Here is a 16,844-nt window from a genome sequence, read left to right on the forward strand (position 1 = left end):
CTGTGGGTCGACTGAACCAACTTTCTTTGCAGTAGGAACGCTTCATTTATGACATTTTAAGGACTTTGAAGATGTACGCTTAACTGATAATGAAAATAAAGACTTGAAAGAATCTCAAAGTCTATGGTTAAAAGCAGCTTAACTCAAAGCTACGATGTTGTTCCTCCCCCTGCCTTCTCAGCTGGAGTTTTCCTGTCGAATGCTGAAGTGTTAACTTGTAAGGAGTGTGGATGATTCACAGGACTGGACAGAGACATGGGATTTTGCTAATTTCAAATGATGTTTTTCTTTTTTTATCTGTGTAGCAGCAGAGCATTCCTGCTGCTTTCCTTGGAAGTCTCTTTATAGTTCTTCATTGGCCTACGACTGCCTGGCATCAGGCAATCAAGTTAGATTAGAGGAAGCCGGGAGATATGAATCATAAATGAATTTTAGAAATACTGACGCTTAGGCCGAAAGAAGAGGTCAGCGCAGAGCTCAGCGTGAGCGAGGAGATTGGTTTCGTGTGCAGTCGGAAAACTCTCCTTTGTACCGCGTTACAAAAACTTCAGTCCTTAATCACAGCTTTACAAATTCAAAAAAGCCTAAATAAAACTCTTGCTGTTGTTGATGGTGCTTCGACAGCCTTGAAGGGTAATGCAATAATTTAGAGTCTCGGATGCAAATGACACCATTGATCAGTTCTATTCTGAGAATCCTGAGGAGCATAAGTGAAGATAAACAGATGAGTTATCAGCCTTATTTCTTTTGCATCTAGTAACGGTCATTTCTCAGGTATTGACAGCACAGTTGGAAATGTTGTTTCTACATTATTTTTTTTGGTCTGAACGTTCCCTTCCCTCTATATGGACCTACGTAAGGGAACAAAATGAAGGCGAAGCCTGTTAAAAGTGAAAAAGACATTTTGACGGGGCGGGCACCAGTGCAGGCCTCGGTTCCCGCCGGGGAAGACTGTGTGGTTTGCGGGTTGTCTTTATTGCCGAGGGCTCTGGTTTCCTACCTGGCTCCAGGTGCGATTGTCCTTCACGGTCCTCCTGCCGCGGAGAGCCGGGTGTTCCTGGGAAGGTGGGAAGGGCTCAGCTCGCCTCAGCTCTCGGCTAGATCAGGGGGCTGGAAGCTCACCAGCGTGCGCTGGTGCCCGCGCGTGCCCGCTCAAGCATGTCCCTTCCTCCCTGTTTCAGAGCCAAACTTCATTTCCGCCTACGACATCGGGCTGTTCACATACTTCTTCCTGCGGGAGAACGCGGTGGAGCACGACTGCGGCAAGACGGTGTACTCGCGCGTGGCGCGGGTGTGCAAGAACGACATCGGGGGCCGCTTCCTGCTGGAGGACACCTGGACCACCTTCATGAAGGCCAGGCTGAACTGCTCGCGCTCCGGGGAGATCCCTTTCTACTACAACGAGCTGCAGAGCACCTTCTACCTGCCCGAGCAGGACCTCATCTACGGCATCTTCACCACCAACGTGTAAGCGCTGCTTCCTGCGGTCCCTTGCCCTTCATCTTGCCTCCTAGTTTTGGTTTTTGAGTATGTGAGCGTACAGGTTTTCCCCATCATCTGGCTCGTGCACGGTTTCCATACTGAGCACCGGTCTTCCCATCCACAGGAAGACCCTCGCTCGTACACAGTTAAAACTTTTTAAAAGCAAGCGGCTTTTGCACAGACCCACGACTCTGATTGTGTTCTTGCCTGCATCAGAAATCCCCCAGCCCTCTGCACCATCTCTCCCCAGGCAGCTGGGCATCGCATGGCGGGTTTTTCACATGAGCGTGCGCAGGACGCTCTTGACTGGTGATTAGATATTATTGCTTTCATATGTCGAATGATAATTCACATGATGGTTCTGTATGTGTGACGTGTAAGGGAGAAATCTGCAGGTTATGTTAGTCGACGAGGAGAGTAACGTGGATCGTGGGAACCTGACCCCCTGTTTCCCATGTCCTCAAGTATCCAACAACTGTGGTTGTTTCAGCTGCGGTGGTTTTCAGTACCGTAACCCCCACTGATGAGGGAAACCTGTGGTCTCTCTGGCAAAGCATCAGTGCTCTGCTCTCTCGCTGTCCACTGTGCAGTGGTTCCTATAGGCCAGCAGAGATTTAGGAAGTTTCACTGCCTTTCCTAGTATTTCCTTTGGATTATTGTAAATGGCCCCCTTTCTTTGTCTTCATGCCTGTAATAATGTGTGAATGTGGCTTTCTTTCTGTAAAGCAGTCGTTTTGTCGAGAAATCACTGGGTGTTTCTAGGGCTTCATGTGATGCAAGAACAAATATAGTTGAAAATACAGTACAGTACTATTGATCTTGATTGAGATCAGAGAAATCGTGTTCCCACGTAAGTGTCCCTAAGATATTGCTCATGGAATTTCCCTTACAGATTTAAGCTATTTTTAAAATAATTATCCACTTTGTCAAATGAAGAAATAACTCCGGGCCATATTCAGTATTTTTCAGGTAGAAATCCTGCACTTTATTGATTGCTAACGTGTAATCCGTGGAACGCTAAGAAAAACCTATAAAAAGATCTAAAATCTTCATATATTCAGACATCAAATGGATCAGTAGTTACACCTAGCGTTTGCCAGCATCTTGCCGGAAATAACACTCACCCGGGTGGTCTCCCTCTATCTTGCAGTGTGTGATTTGATAAGATAATAATTGCCTAACTAGAGGGGAAGGGAATTATTTGGCATGTCCTTTACCACCTGAGAAGTGCAGTACGTTACTCTAATTTTAACTACAGTATTTCCGACGCTATGAAATTGACCTTTGCCTTTGACATTCCCTGGAGATTTGTTTCAGGATACCATGGAGAGTGTGCTTGCAGAAAGACTTGGCAGCACAGTCAGTTATTTGTGACGGTGCTGAGGTTCAAGTATCTAAACAGGGCAGGTCCTTTTAATTAACTGTGTTTCTTATTAGCTTCCCCTGGTGAGTAAGACTGCTGGTCAGACCTGAGGGGATACAGTGTTACCGCGCTCTCACGGTTGGATTTTAAAATAGAATACGAGACAACGTTTTGTTCTGTTCCCTGGCTTCCAGTGGGGCCGTTTCATTTCTTTGCTGGTAAATCTGGTCGTGGTGTGATTCGGGGAGCCAGGCCGCTGAGGAGACTGGATTCCTGCCTGGGCATGTGTGCACTGTACCAGGAGCAGTTGAGGAACCGCGATTGGTTGTGGGGAGCATGGCACCCCCCAAAAGGTCTCCATCGTGCGCCATGGGTGTCTGAGAAATCCTTTCGGTTCATTGTTATATCCCTTCCGCTTCAGTATTTGGTGCAAACAGAACATTCACCAACGCTGAAGCACTCAAATTATTATTTTTTAATTCTTTTCAGAGCCTGATCAAATCACAAGGTCTTCTGATGCCAAAACGTTGTTTACACCACACCATACGCCTTGTACTGAGGAAAGGTCTCCATTGGTATTTCCTTAGAAGCAAATGTCAAGATCTTCTGCCAGAGGACACATTTAACTTAACATTTAAAGAGACAGGCTGCACCCATTCCTTAGCTAACCACTGAATCCATGGGACCAAGCTGGCACAGAAAGAGCTGTGGAAACTGTCGCATTGGAAATAGGTTCTCCTTTCCTCCAAGCACTCTGCCATCTTCTCATACAAGAGAACAAAACCACGGCCTTCAATCAGTGACATTTGCTTAGTAAGTTGCTGCACTGCAGGGCAAAAGATTGCCTTCTTATACAGGGGGCAATAATTGCTTTGTCATTGGTGCTGGCATTATTTATATGTGCGATGCAGTGCCCTTTCTAGGGCAAATCCAAAACAACTTGTTTTATAGTCACTGGGTCCCTGGCACCCAGGACATGGGCTCAGGTTTTAATCTTGCCCCACTTATACCATTTATTCAGAGAAAGCAGTAGGACTGTTGGGGTCAAGGAGAGGCGCATGCTGTTATGTTTGTCAGCAGATGTAGCTGATTGTATCTGACTGTAAGAAAAGAGAAAATACTTTGTAGTTCTAGGCTCTGCTTTTGTTTCTGAAAGTGTTTCCATATTTGCAGCTGCTCTTTAATAAAAGATGTGAACAGGATAGCTAAAAGGGTCTTGCACTGACACTAGAATTATAAGCATGGGGGAGATTTCAAAGAGCCTCTCATACAAAGCCATCTTATTCAAGACCTGAGAGGCTTTGTTTCCTCCCTGTGTTCAGAGCTTTTGTAGGAATATTACTTGCAGACACAAAGGTGGAGAGAGCATTGTTTTAAGGAAATCTATCAGTAGCAGTGCCTGCTGCCCTCAGTCAAAAAATTAAGAGAATTCTCAAATGTAAGCTGGATGAAATGTTACTGTTTCAGATTTTGTCCATTTTAAGATCTTGAAACTGAGAAGATAAAAGAAAAAACCTCTGAATGAATCTCTAAAATTTCAGTTTGCTTTAGGAAAAGCTCCCTTGTTTCAGGTCTATGCAGACTGGATACAGACATCTTTCAGAAAGTCCAGTATTACAGGCTTGTACAGTAATACTGCACATGAGCAAACACAAGAACTGGCAGTCGAATTGCCCGATTTCTAACCTTTGAGCTCAGAAGTCAAACGGGCACGATCTGCCTTGGTCTCACAGCGTGTCTGGCTGTGCCACAGTTTGAGCACAAACCCATCTGCCTTGGTGGCAGCGAGAGGTTTTTATTACACTGGTTCAGCTCATGCTGAGCATGTCTTTCTTAGGCAAAGCTTTTACAGCCAGGCCAAATGCTTGATGGAGTGTTATCCAAGGCTGGCAGTGGCTGAGACTGAGCTCTGTGCCAAGCCTTCAGCTAAACATGGAGATCAGAAAACACAAATATATGTAAGTAATTTGTAACTTTTGCGGTTGTGAAGATTATGTAACTCATTGCTATCTGGGTTCTGTGGCATTTGCTGGCATTTAAATCTACGAAGTGGTTCTGGGACTGAACCTTACTGTGGTTCATGAACATTGGAGGCCCCAGTTCTCTGTTAGAGTGGCTGAAGTGACATCACTTCCTGAAGGCTGTCAGCTGGGTATTGGAGTTTGCCTGTCTTCTCCTTTTCCTCTCCCCTCTCCCTCCCTCCCGATGCACGGAGTTCAATCACTTGGAGCTGCAATTAGGTTATTCTCATTAATCCAGCAGGCAAGAGGCCAGTGCCACTTTCGAGCTGTAAAATGCAACCCAATTCCAGACATGCTCATTTACATTTCATCCATTAACATTTTTTAATGTAGAGAATTATATGATACTTTCACATTAAAAATGCAGAATGGAATGCATTTCTAAAGTCCAAGAAAATGAAGAGAGGTTTGTGCTTTTAATGTGTATTCATTTGTTTTGTAAAAAAATATTTTTGGCAAGCTTTAGCTCCAGCTGTAAACCATGCTGACTTTTGGAGTCGTGGGTATTAGAAGTTTGGTGTGTGCCACTGATGCCGAGAGAATGATTCTCAGTATAGTTGTGAAAACTCTGGGCTCTGACAGATCCCTGCAACAGGCGCTGTTCATATAGGATTTAGTTTCTTACTTTTACTTTCAGATTCGTGAGTACACACTGTATGAGTCCCGCCAGGTGAACTGTCCTGATAGAAATCCTCCTTCAGCTGAGACCCTGGGCCTGGTTTCTGAGTAGCAGACTCCACTGTGTGGATGTGTGCCACTGAGATAGCTCCAGACCAGGACACAGTACTGTACGAGCGGGATTTATTTTTCCAGAGCTGAGATAACCCGTGCAGCCCGATGTTCATTTATTTATATCTCTCTGCCAGCCAGGGACGGAGCTCTGTGGCTGCTTTCCGGCATGGTAATTTCTCTCTCTTTTCTTTTTTAATGGGCAGGAACAGCATTGCCGCGTCAGCTGTTTGTGCTTTCAACCTCAGTGCCGTTACCCAGGCTTTTAACGGGCCGTTTCGGTACCAGGAGAACCCTCGATCAACATGGCTGTCTGCGCCAAACCCCATTCCCAACTTTCAGGTAGGATCAGTGGGAAGAGCTCACTTCCAGAAACCATTCCGTAGGTTGGATTTCACTCTTGAGCCGTGTGCACAGTCGTTCTTTTGTGCTTTGATGCTGGTGGGCTCCTACTTTAAGCCCTGCTTGGCTCCCATGAACGAATAGTGATCTACAATGCATTTTACTCTGCAAAAAATCTTTAACGGATTAACACAGCCTCTGTAGAAACAGTTGTTGTGTTGAGTTTCTGTTGGCAATCTCGATTGCGGCCAGTCAGCAGGCGGCAGGCTTCCTTCAGTATCACCTTAACAAATACAATTGAAAAACCTGTTCAGACGGAGGTGGATGCCGTTCTCAATTGCGTAACAGTGCATTGAAGTCTAGCCTGTGTTTTGGGTTTTAAAGGTTGACCGTGACCCGCTTTTTAACGGGAGAGAGCTGCTGTCCCTGGTGGCAAGGCTTAGTCTGGTGTGGTAGTTTAACCATCTCCTCCTAGCGACTCAGAAGTTCATCTGCTTTCTGTGGGCCTTTTCGTGTATTTTTCCAGGTCACGGGCAGACTCATTTAGGTCATTAATATTAATTTTTTTTTCCAATATAACCTAGATAATGAATGAATGTGAAACTGTCGACCATTCTCCTCCTGCTGGGCGAGACGCAGTCCAGCAGGTTTTGTAGATCGCCATTAAATTCCCAATTTCTGAAAGTAATGGAGCAATTCCATTGTGATAAATTAAAAAAGTGACTTTGTTAGATTTAAGTCATTTTACATTTTAGGTAATTTAGAGATCTGGGACTACCATCTCAGGTCTCCTAAGCTCTCGGAGACCAGAGTTCCCTTAACTGGGGAGAGGACTTTCTTGATTCATCCGTAGCTCACCAGTGTTGCCAGTCTTTAAAAACAGGTGACCCGTTCCTCAGGACGAGATCTGGAGACCCCTGTATGGCCCCTGTATCTGAAACGTGGCGTCTTCATCGCGGTTCTCCTGGTCTCTAGCGGTGCTCTTGTCTGCTTCTCCTCCACCCCCCCAGTGTGGTACAGTAAACGACTACAGCCCCAACGAGAACCTCACGGAGCGCAGCCTGCAGGACGCCCAGCGCCTGTTCCTGATGAACGACGTGGTGCAGCCCATTTCGGTGGACCCCCTGGTCATGCAAGACAACGTGCGCTTCTCCAAGCTGGTGGTGGACATCGTGCAGGGCAGGGACACCCTCTACCACGTCATGTACATCGGAACAGGTAAGCAAAGTCAGAACTCGCCTCTGACGTTTGGGGTTTGAACCCAAGAGCTAGATCACAGCTTTCGGTTTTCTCCACCCCCCCCGTCAGAATACGGCACCATCCGGAAGGCCCTCTCCACCACCAACAAGAGCTTACGGGGATGTTACCTGGAGGAGATACAGCTCCTCCCACCAGGCACACGGGAGCCAATCCTGGGCCTCCAGATCCTCCACAGTGATAGGTCGCTTTTCGTGGGACTCAACAACAGAGTGCTGAAGATCCCGTTGGAGAGATGCTCGACCTACAAAACGGAAAAGTGAGTAGATGCTGAGGGAGCTTTTACTGTACACATTCTCGTCTTCATACTTGTAAAATATAATGTGAAACGTTGTTTATTTTTGTCATTTATTGGGGATGTTTAACGGTCCGTTATCTAATGCTGACAAAATAAGACTAGGAAATGTGTTAACCAGCTACTGCGATGACAATGCATTTATTCATTTATGACATAATGCCAGCAATCCCAGTCCCTGAAGGTTGAGGTGAATTTAGGAAGGGCAGTGGTGGATGCCTTATCTGTCCCCTCTGAGCAGTGCTCTCTCTGCAGGGTGCCCTCTTTGCTGAGTCAGGTCTCTGTTCTCCCATGGGGAATCTGTGCTGTGCGGATCTCAGAATGCTAAACAGGATCCTGAAACGATTGAGAGTCAAGCTAGTGAGACGTACAGAGGTTACGCTGTGTTCAAAGCACAGAGAAGCAGATTGTATTGCTTTGGGTTCAAGGGTGTAGAAAGGACTTTTTTTTTCCTGCATCGCTTCAGGCTGCTGACAGGAGAATGTTTTATGCAATAAAAATCAGTTAGTATGGAACCGCCAGACACTGTCATTTTAAAAAGTTGAATTATACTCCACATCAACATAAATTGCTTATAACTGCAACAGATTTAATAAGATATGACAGAGACAACAACAATAAGACACAGTTAATCTTTTTTGAGCAGCTGCTCTAACATTTTATTGAACAGACGTGATGTAGGTAAATTCATTGTGCTGATTAACAATCGTCATCAACAGGGTTGATCAATAGAGGAGGACTGTGAAAGTCACAGTCGCAGGCTAGTAAGGTATGTTGCCACTGCTGGAAACTGCTATGCTTACTTTGCACCAGGTTGTAGATGCTGTCCTGCCCTCTCATACAGCCGGGACAAGCATGTGCCTGTTCACTGGTCTCTGAGCCCTAGATGCCACATGTCATCCCAGCTCATCGCTGGGGCTCAATGCTGGCGAGCAGGGCATCGACAGCAAAGCTATTACCTTCTCTTCTCACAAGAAAGCCGCTGTTACACGAGCAGCATCAGAACATGCATTGTCCCGATGGTTTGAGCTTGCAGGTGGGCTGCACCGGACAGTCGGCTTGCCTTCAGTCCGTCCGGACAAGTGGTGTCCCGGAGTGTCCAGACAGAATGGCATCTGCGTGGCATCCCCGTGCAGTCGATAAAGCCTTAATGTAGATGCATATCAGGCCGTGGTTTGTGTTTTGGATAACAAGAAGCTGAGCTTAATCCATAAGGAAAACGTACAGTGAGGGCTTTGTGGGATGAGCTAAGCGAATTGAAGTGGCAGGGATGTGTCCAGAATGTGGCTCTGTGGCTCATGGTCATGGGGGGTTGGGGGGGCAGTGGAGGTGTGCAGTGCTGCCGTTGCGTGATTGATTTCATTTTGGGGGTGTCACTTTGGCTGTCCTAATGGAAAGTGGGGTGCCCTTGTGTTTGGTGTTCTGGTTTGGGACTTATCAATCCTTTCTTCACATAATGTGGGAATATAATTCTTTTCTAGGTGTTCAGAACAAGAATGCCTGTGTTTTCCAAGCACGTTACAGTTTTTTATGCATTAAAGGCACGAGTGGTGAAAAATGGTAGCACCCATCTATTCATTTACAAACACCTAGTTTACCCGTCTTAAAGTTAGAAATGGATTTTGTAGCCATACAGAAGACGCCATCCTCATGGTGTGACCTCCCACTACTGATCCTCAGCCACCTGCATTCTTCGAATTTATACACTCATCTTGTCTATCTTGTTGACTACTGGTCTAGTGCAAATAGGGCAGTTATTCTAAATGAGCAATAATGTTGTTGCTTTGATGATTCAGTGCTCTGTTAGGGTAAAAATACCCAACACTGATTTTTTTAGATCTCTGGGTTTTACATGAACAGTCATGGGGAATTTTGTTTTAGCTTTTCGAACTTTGAACATTCAGACAGTATTCGAGGAATGACTTGCCTTTGTGATTGAGGGATGGGAGGCATATGAATTGTTCTCAAACACCTGATTCTCCTCTCAGAAGCTGTTATACTTTGCATTTTCTTGCATTTACTATTCAGAGACTGGGCATAAGGCATACAGTACAAAACAATTGAAAACATTGTATTCTGACTGAATTACTCAAAGCTGTTTAGGGAATCTGTTGCACTCTGATAAGTAATAATCTGATAGTGTGTTTTTATGAAGTACAGTGTGTTTTTATGAAGCATCCAAACAGGAAAATGGAAGTATCCATGTTCTCATCTTCTGTTGTCTCCAGCTCACCCTAGTAGACTCTTTCTGTATTAATGCCGAACTGTTTGACCGGACAGCAAAGGCTTTCCTTGGATGGTTAAAATGGAAAAGGAAACGCAACATGCAGGTTGTGGGTTGTATTTATAGAACGATAGTGGCAGTCTCCAGAGCTACAAAGTGAACCACTGGCCCTCCCTCAGTTTACCCCGGTGACCACAGGAGTATGCAGTATTGTAATGCTACACTGCAATGTTCACCCTGAGCAAGCAGCAGGTACAGAAGCAAGTCAGAAAGGAAATGCAGTAAATGTATTTTTAGAAAAATTGCAGGTTCACAGAAATCTGTGATTATAAAGGAAACATTTTAGTTTTTAGTTTAAGACACTCCTTTATCATATACCATAAATATTCAAAGCAAACAGGTATCATTTCTTGGTTTCCCCATAGGATTGCTTTATTTTCAGCAGAACTATTTCTTGTAAAAAATGGCAGCATGGAGATTATAGTACTTTCAATGTTGTGCTCAGCATAATCGAGCAATATTAGGCAGTTCTGTAATCATCCAAACCCCCAGAAAAGCTTGGTATAGACTACACGCCAGTTTCTGGAGAGTGGTAGCTTTTTCTGAAAGTCGACAATGATTACAGTAGGCCCGCAGCACTCTGAGCCAGTTCTGAGATGCGGACACCTTTGTATACACTTTCACTACTTTGTGTTTCCAATTAGAGGTGGTAAGTGTTTCAGCCAATAGGGACTACAGTACCCAGCTGTGCCTAATTATGAATTACGTAACTCCCGTGTTCGTTGGCCTATCCTGTTTCCCTGTTAAACACTGCCTTGCTCCTGAGCAGATGGCCATTCCTGAGAAGAGCAGCCTCAGACGCTCACTAAGGGATTGAGCAGGTTTCTGTAACAGTGAGTTATACCTCAAGCCTAATTCTACACTCTGGTTTCACCTGCAGGAAAAGCATGATTTCCATTTTGGGGACTTTGGCTCTTCATTCAGGATGTTTAAGTATCTGAATGGAGATAATGTACTTGCACACATTTTTGTTTTAGGAATGTTTTGCAACATCTTTGCCTTACTTTCTGTTCCAGTTTCAATATTTAACATTTGCTTTCGATATCAAGCGACATATGCAACATATGCAAATGCACACCTAACCACTGAAGGAATTTGTACAGCCTTTGAGTAACATAATGAATTGTGGATTGGATGCCTTTCTTAAAAAAAAAAATTAAATGTTATACCCTATGCATAAATATCTCTGCACAGAGGAACATCCTATTTGTCATAACTGAATCCCAGAACAGAAAAGGGTCTATTAGGAATATTTTTTTTCTAAACCCAAGTTCATTTTTATTAAAAAGCAACAAAACCCTACAATAACATTCTCTTTGGAAGTGCAATGGAAGTCTTCAGAAGGCACAGCCAGTCTAAGTGGTTTACTGCACACAAAATAAGTTTACTGGCTATCACAGTCTCTCGACCCTCAATCCAATCGATCTTTCGTGGTCCCAACTCAAGAAATGGAAGACAATAATTGCAGCATAATATTTCTAAACTTTTTAAAGCAAGACCCATAACAGAGATTTCCAGATTGGATAATATGAGTACTTTGGTCGTATTTCATTGGGGGTATGAATACATTTGGAGGGCTCTGTACTTCTACATTAAGAATGTGACCAGGCTGTTTTTAAGCTTTGTCTGGCATCATCGAACAGCAGATTCATTGTCCTTTAATGTTTAAGACTTATCTCTCCATATGAGAACATTTCTAATGCATCTGTCACAATCTCTTGCTCTTTGTATGTGCATTTATACATGTGTGTGTGTGTGTGTTCAAGAATAGTTTTTCTTTACATACCATGTACGGCTTTGTTTCACGACTTTTTTTGACAGCAACAAAAGTCACTTCAATTAATTTGAATATTGCCAAGTACGATATTGCAAAGCTTTTTCCATTTGATTGTATTCTAAAAATACCCCTCTTGTTCCAGTTGTTGCTTTGCTCTGGATATAAATGAAGGCAACACTCCTTATATGAATGGTGGTGGCTGTGGATGGTCAGAGAAGTGTGCTACAAAGAGGCCTTTTGAATGCAGTTTTTTTTTCCTAAATGCCTAATCTGTATGCACTTTTTTGTTTCAATGGAAGTACAGATACATCAGGGAGCTAAAAACAATTTTATGCAGTATTCTATGCAGTTATTTCATTTTCATTGGAAACATTTTTTGACTTCAGCCACAGAATTTTAAATGATTTGGAAGATTTGTAGTAACAGCCATATCTACGTATAGTGAGGGAAACTAGCAGTGCTTAAAAAACTGTGTGGCACTAGTGTATAACTACAGTAGTATCTACACTGAAATTATCCAGATAAAAAATAATCAGAATAAAAATAGTGTTGCACCTGTCCTAGTTTTGCTGCTTTCCTTGAATAATAACCACCAGAGGGTAGCAAAGATTGTTGACACATTTACGCTTATAATAATCAATATCACACTACTAATAAACATATAGGTAATACCTGAGTGCATTCGTATAGCACTGATTATTCCTAAGGACCCTCAAGTGCTTTACATACATGATGGGAATCACTTCACCCAGCACCCACCTGCTACATGGAAGCCATTGAACCGGCAGTCCCAATGCACAGTGGATCTGAGAGAAGTTATTCAAATAGTTTTAATAATATAATAATAAACTTTATTTTATATAGCGCCTTTAAAGGTGGCTTCTCAAAGCTCTTTACAGGATGACAATAACAATAAATAAGAAGAGTATAACAATAAAAAGGAGAATACACAAGATAAGACACAATTACAATATATAGGGGAGACCGTGGATGGTGGTACTAAGAAAAGCAGAGGGGTGAAGAATGGAACCAGTTCAGTAAAGGCTTTTCTGAAGAAGAGGGTTTTGAGCCTGGATTTGAAGGAGTTTAGAGAGGGTGACTCTCTGATATCCTTGGGCAAAGAGTTCCAGAGCTTGGGGGCATAATAGGAGAAGGCCCTGTCACCCATACAATGTAGACGGGCTTGGGGGACAGTAAGGAGGGCAGAATTTGAAGAGCGGAGGTCGCGAGGTGGGGAGTAGGGCGATAATAGTTCAGACAGGTACTGAGGTGCCAAGCCATGCAGAGCCTTATAGGTGAGCATGAGGATTTTAAAGTCTACACGGAATTTGACCGGAAGCCAGTGCAAGGACTCCAGGACAGGAGTAATGTGAACACTTGCACTAGACCTGGTCAGGATTCTGGCTGCTGAATTTTGGACATACTGCAGTTTGTTCAGAGTCGATTTAGATACCCCTGCGAGTAGAGCATTACAGTAGTCAATTCGAGAGAATACAAATGTGTTGATCAGCTTTTCAGCCACAGTTAATGATAGCATAGGTCGTAGTCTTGCGATATTTCTAAGGTAAAAAAAAGATGTTTTGACAATATGCTGCACATGTGGGTCGAATGTTAAGCCAGAATCGAATATAACCCCAAGGTTTTTCAATTTTGATTGAAGCTCAAGTACAGAGCCATCTACAGAAAGGGTTACAGGACTGGCTTTACGAAGTTGATGGGGGGTACCAATAAGCATGACTTCAGTCTTGTCGCAATCTTTTGGAGATGTTTTTCTTAAAAATGGAGCTCAGGCCACCATCTTGGTTGATGGAACGATGTCATTGTTATTGTCACTTATCAGTTTGCTTGTGTGTGGGGAAGATGACCGGTCAATTTTGAAGCTGGTGAATAGACCGTGTTTGATCACGAGTAGTTTAACGCTCAGAATGCAGAGCTGCCGGCGTTGTCAATACTGGTTTATGTCACTAGAGGGCAGCTTAGTGGCACTCCAGAGAGAGAAAAAGGTAAATGTTTCCATATTTGAACAACGCTATGAGAGGAATCAACTCTACAGCTCACTGAAATTGGATTCCTCTATTAACAGTTTCAACAAGAGGCAAAGGACTATTCAGGTGTCAGGTTTTGGAATAGACTGGTAAAGCCTCGTGGAAAGACTTTCATGAAGAAGGTTTGGTCTCTTAGGGAGATTGCATTGTTTGGGAAAGGTTAAGTCTTGTGCTGTACGTCAGGGGTGACAATCTTGCTTGTTTGAGAAATATTGATCGCCAAACAGGATCAGAAGAATAGGTTTTAAGTTGGAGGAGAAATGGGGAGGCCAGTTTATGGACCATGTTAGGTTTGGGAAGGTTTAGAAATGGGGCCAGCCCCAACCCTAGTTCCCTATATCTCCATATTAAAAAGGGCGTTCGTGTATATAGGTCTCCACATGCCGCGGTGCCAGGTGAGGGGAACCTGCCACGAGCGGCTATGTTGGTTCAACAGTTGGAACATTGTGCCAAATTTGAAACCCCCAGGTTTCCCTTAGGATTATGCTAATGAAATCTGGTTGTAACTGACTGGACAGTTCTTGAACAGGAGCGGTTAATTGTTTTTCATGAACCTATCAGTTCCAACATTGGAAGTTGTAATCGTTTTGCACCAGGGATATTGCCTGCAAAACATAACTTTAAATGCCTCATATGTTTTTTAGGAAAGTATACAATTTAAAGGAGATCTGCGGTTCTGGTTTCTCAGACTGGTTATTAAATCTCAGTAACAGAATAAATTAATTGACATTACAGAAAAATATTATAAATGTCAAATTAAGCACAAAACCGTGACCTTTGTGAACTCGCATTCGAGTTCCCGTGAATTGTGACATGATGCGGCCCTTCCTGCTCACTAGTCACTGTCATGACTAATATAATGTGACGTACAAGCAAATAAGTAGTTTGTGCAGCAGGCATTTCACCACAGAAATGTTCCAACATCTGGTGTGATCTGCATGCAGAGTTAACAAGTAAGTAGTGTTTGTCGGCAAAACCGTGTAGAAATCGAAAGCAGTATTTCTATTGGATTTAAAGAGATGTATTCACAAGCCCGCTTGTTTACAATGTCATAGGGTCGCACGCCACTAGTAGTTTTGTTACCTCATTCTGAATCGCAGAACATGGCGCTGTGCAGACCTGGAAATGTCATCTATTTTGTGGTGTAAATTGGAGTTTTTTCAAGCTACTGTGTACATTTTACTTTTATCGTGGTTTGAAATGCCCTCATCAGTGCTGACTCTTTCTAATCCCGAAATATGAAAATAGCGTTGCAGTTCCCCTTGAAAAAGTTCAGGCAGCCATCCTAGTTAATTAGTTTGTCAGTACAGTGATACCTGTCAAGTTTGGACTTTATTTGCCAAGACGTATTTGAACAGGAACAGTTTGTGGCAAACCTTGCAATTTACAAATCTGAAGCCAGGTCTTTGGTGTTTTTGACATCTCCCACGTTGGAATTCAATTGGTGCAGCTGTTCGCAAGAAGATTTTGATAATTTTCTCAAATGTGTGGGTCAGGATGACATCTTGGGTGATACAGGGCTGCAGTTTTTGTCACGTGTCAATTGCCTCCAACACTATATCTGCCAAGTGTGAAATCAGCTACATGGTGTTCTACCTGAACCAGTGCTACATTTCTGAAGAAAATAGAAAAACCAAAACCCTTCAATCACTAGGGGATTCTGTGCTTGGATGCCTAAAAACTAATTTCAGAAACTTGTTATAAATACAATTTTTGAACACTTTTTATATTTTTATATAATATTCTGAACGTCAAGTGTTTTGTACATTTAATGCAATATAAATTAGTCTTGGTTTGTTTTTTAAAGTGCAAATGCTGTGCCAGAAAAGAACACTTATGAATTTATGTAAATTGTTCGGTCTGTACGTTGTAAATCTGGTTCTGCTTTGTGGTAATTACATTTGACCTCTTAAATCTTAACTTCCTCTACGTCCCTAAGAGCTTAGGCTTCAGTTCTTTTGAGAAACTAATTTACTTTGCTCCTGCTGCAATTTGTTTTCTGAGAACAGAATGCCATTGAAGGTTTTTCTAACATCTATCAACTTCATCTATCATTAATTCCGAAGGCATGGCAGTTTGGGGGGGAAAGGTCTTTATGTGATCTTGCTGTTGAAAAGGTATGGCTTTGGTCTTGCAGAGTTAGTGGGCCCCTAAAACTCTAGGACAGGCAAATGCAGTGCTGAAATGTGGCTGTCAGAAAGAGCCTGTTTCATTGTGATGGATATAGAGCTTTTGTTACTGTGGTTGGAGATTAACTGCCAAGTTTTTGTAGCAGAAGGTTAGATGAAATGTCACAAACTGTGAGCATACGTGCTGGATAGCTCCCTGAAAGATATACTTTTTCTCTTACTACGTGATCCATTTATGTTGTCAAACGGAAGAGGTTCTAACATGAAAACACGTTGGCCGCATTGTTGAACAGCTGGTCTTTTTCTTAATCTTTTAACGTTCTTCTGATGAAATGAAATTACAAAGTAATGGGCTTCAGTTTGAATGCCAAAAATATATCCAATAAGCAGTTACATCTGACTTTTAGGTTCAGTTTTTCTCTGTTTTTTAACCACAGCCCCAGCTTTTTTTCTGAGTTGCTTTCTTTTTATCTAGAGGTTATTCCCTGGTGCAGCTGAATCATTTGAGAACAATTCTGATTGTATCTATATGCAGTTTGTATCCCAAGATTTGTATTGTCTTGAAACCATACGTTCTATATTCAGTTTAGACTGAAAACAATGAAGGGGGTCAAAAGATTAACAGAGATTTGGAGGTTTTATTACCTAAGAGAGAAAGCTTCTTGTTTCAAAGGAAGCCTACTGACAGACACAATTTATAACTTGTTGTTGCAGCTGGGATGTCTATGGGGTGCTAAAATGCACAGCAGATCGAATTCACAATTCTAGAGCAGGTATTAATACTGGGGTTTGCTTGAAAAAATGTAATCAGAAACTCGGAGTATTTATTGCTGGTTGTAGAGTGTTTTGATTTTTAAGTGTCCTCTGGCTGAGCCCCAGAATTAAAGCAATTTCTATCGGAGGATTGATTTATTACTTAACATGTTTGGTTGTATTTCTTACAAGTCCGTAATGCCTCCCCTTAGACTGTAAAAACTTACTCAAACTTTTTATGTCGCTCGTAAAACTTTCTGATTGGATTGGCTTTGACATTACAGCGTCGGCATTTCCTGCCCGCTCCAGTGTAACGCTTGACCATGGCTAACCCACCCCTGACCCGTGGCCATCCGTGTGGGAGGGG

The 16,844-nt window shown here is 43.0% G+C and overlaps 1 protein-coding gene across 2 annotated transcripts in view; it reads left to right on the plus strand.

Annotated features, from left to right (window-relative positions):
• Positions 1-16,844, plus strand: part of sema5ba (sema domain, seven thrombospondin repeats (type 1 and type 1-like), transmembrane domain (TM) and short cytoplasmic domain, (semaphorin) 5Ba) — a 112,541-nt gene that overhangs the window by 75,691 nt on the left and 20,006 nt on the right. For both annotated transcript variants that reach the window (XM_088931005.1, XM_088931007.1), the window contains exons 8-11: positions 1,182-1,467; positions 5,802-5,937; positions 6,948-7,155; positions 7,246-7,453. In XM_088931005.1, coding sequence (XP_088787131.1) covers positions 1,182-1,467; positions 5,802-5,937; positions 6,948-7,155; positions 7,246-7,453 — 838 coding nt within the window. The remainder of the gene's footprint in view (positions 1-1,181; positions 1,468-5,801; positions 5,938-6,947; positions 7,156-7,245; positions 7,454-16,844) is intronic.

The sequence above is a fragment of the Atractosteus spatula genome, chromosome 13, assembly GCF_055471065.1.
Source record: "Atractosteus spatula isolate fAtrSpa1 chromosome 13, fAtrSpa1.hap1, whole genome shotgun sequence".
NCBI lineage: Eukaryota > Metazoa > Chordata > Actinopteri > Semionotiformes > Lepisosteidae > Atractosteus > Atractosteus spatula.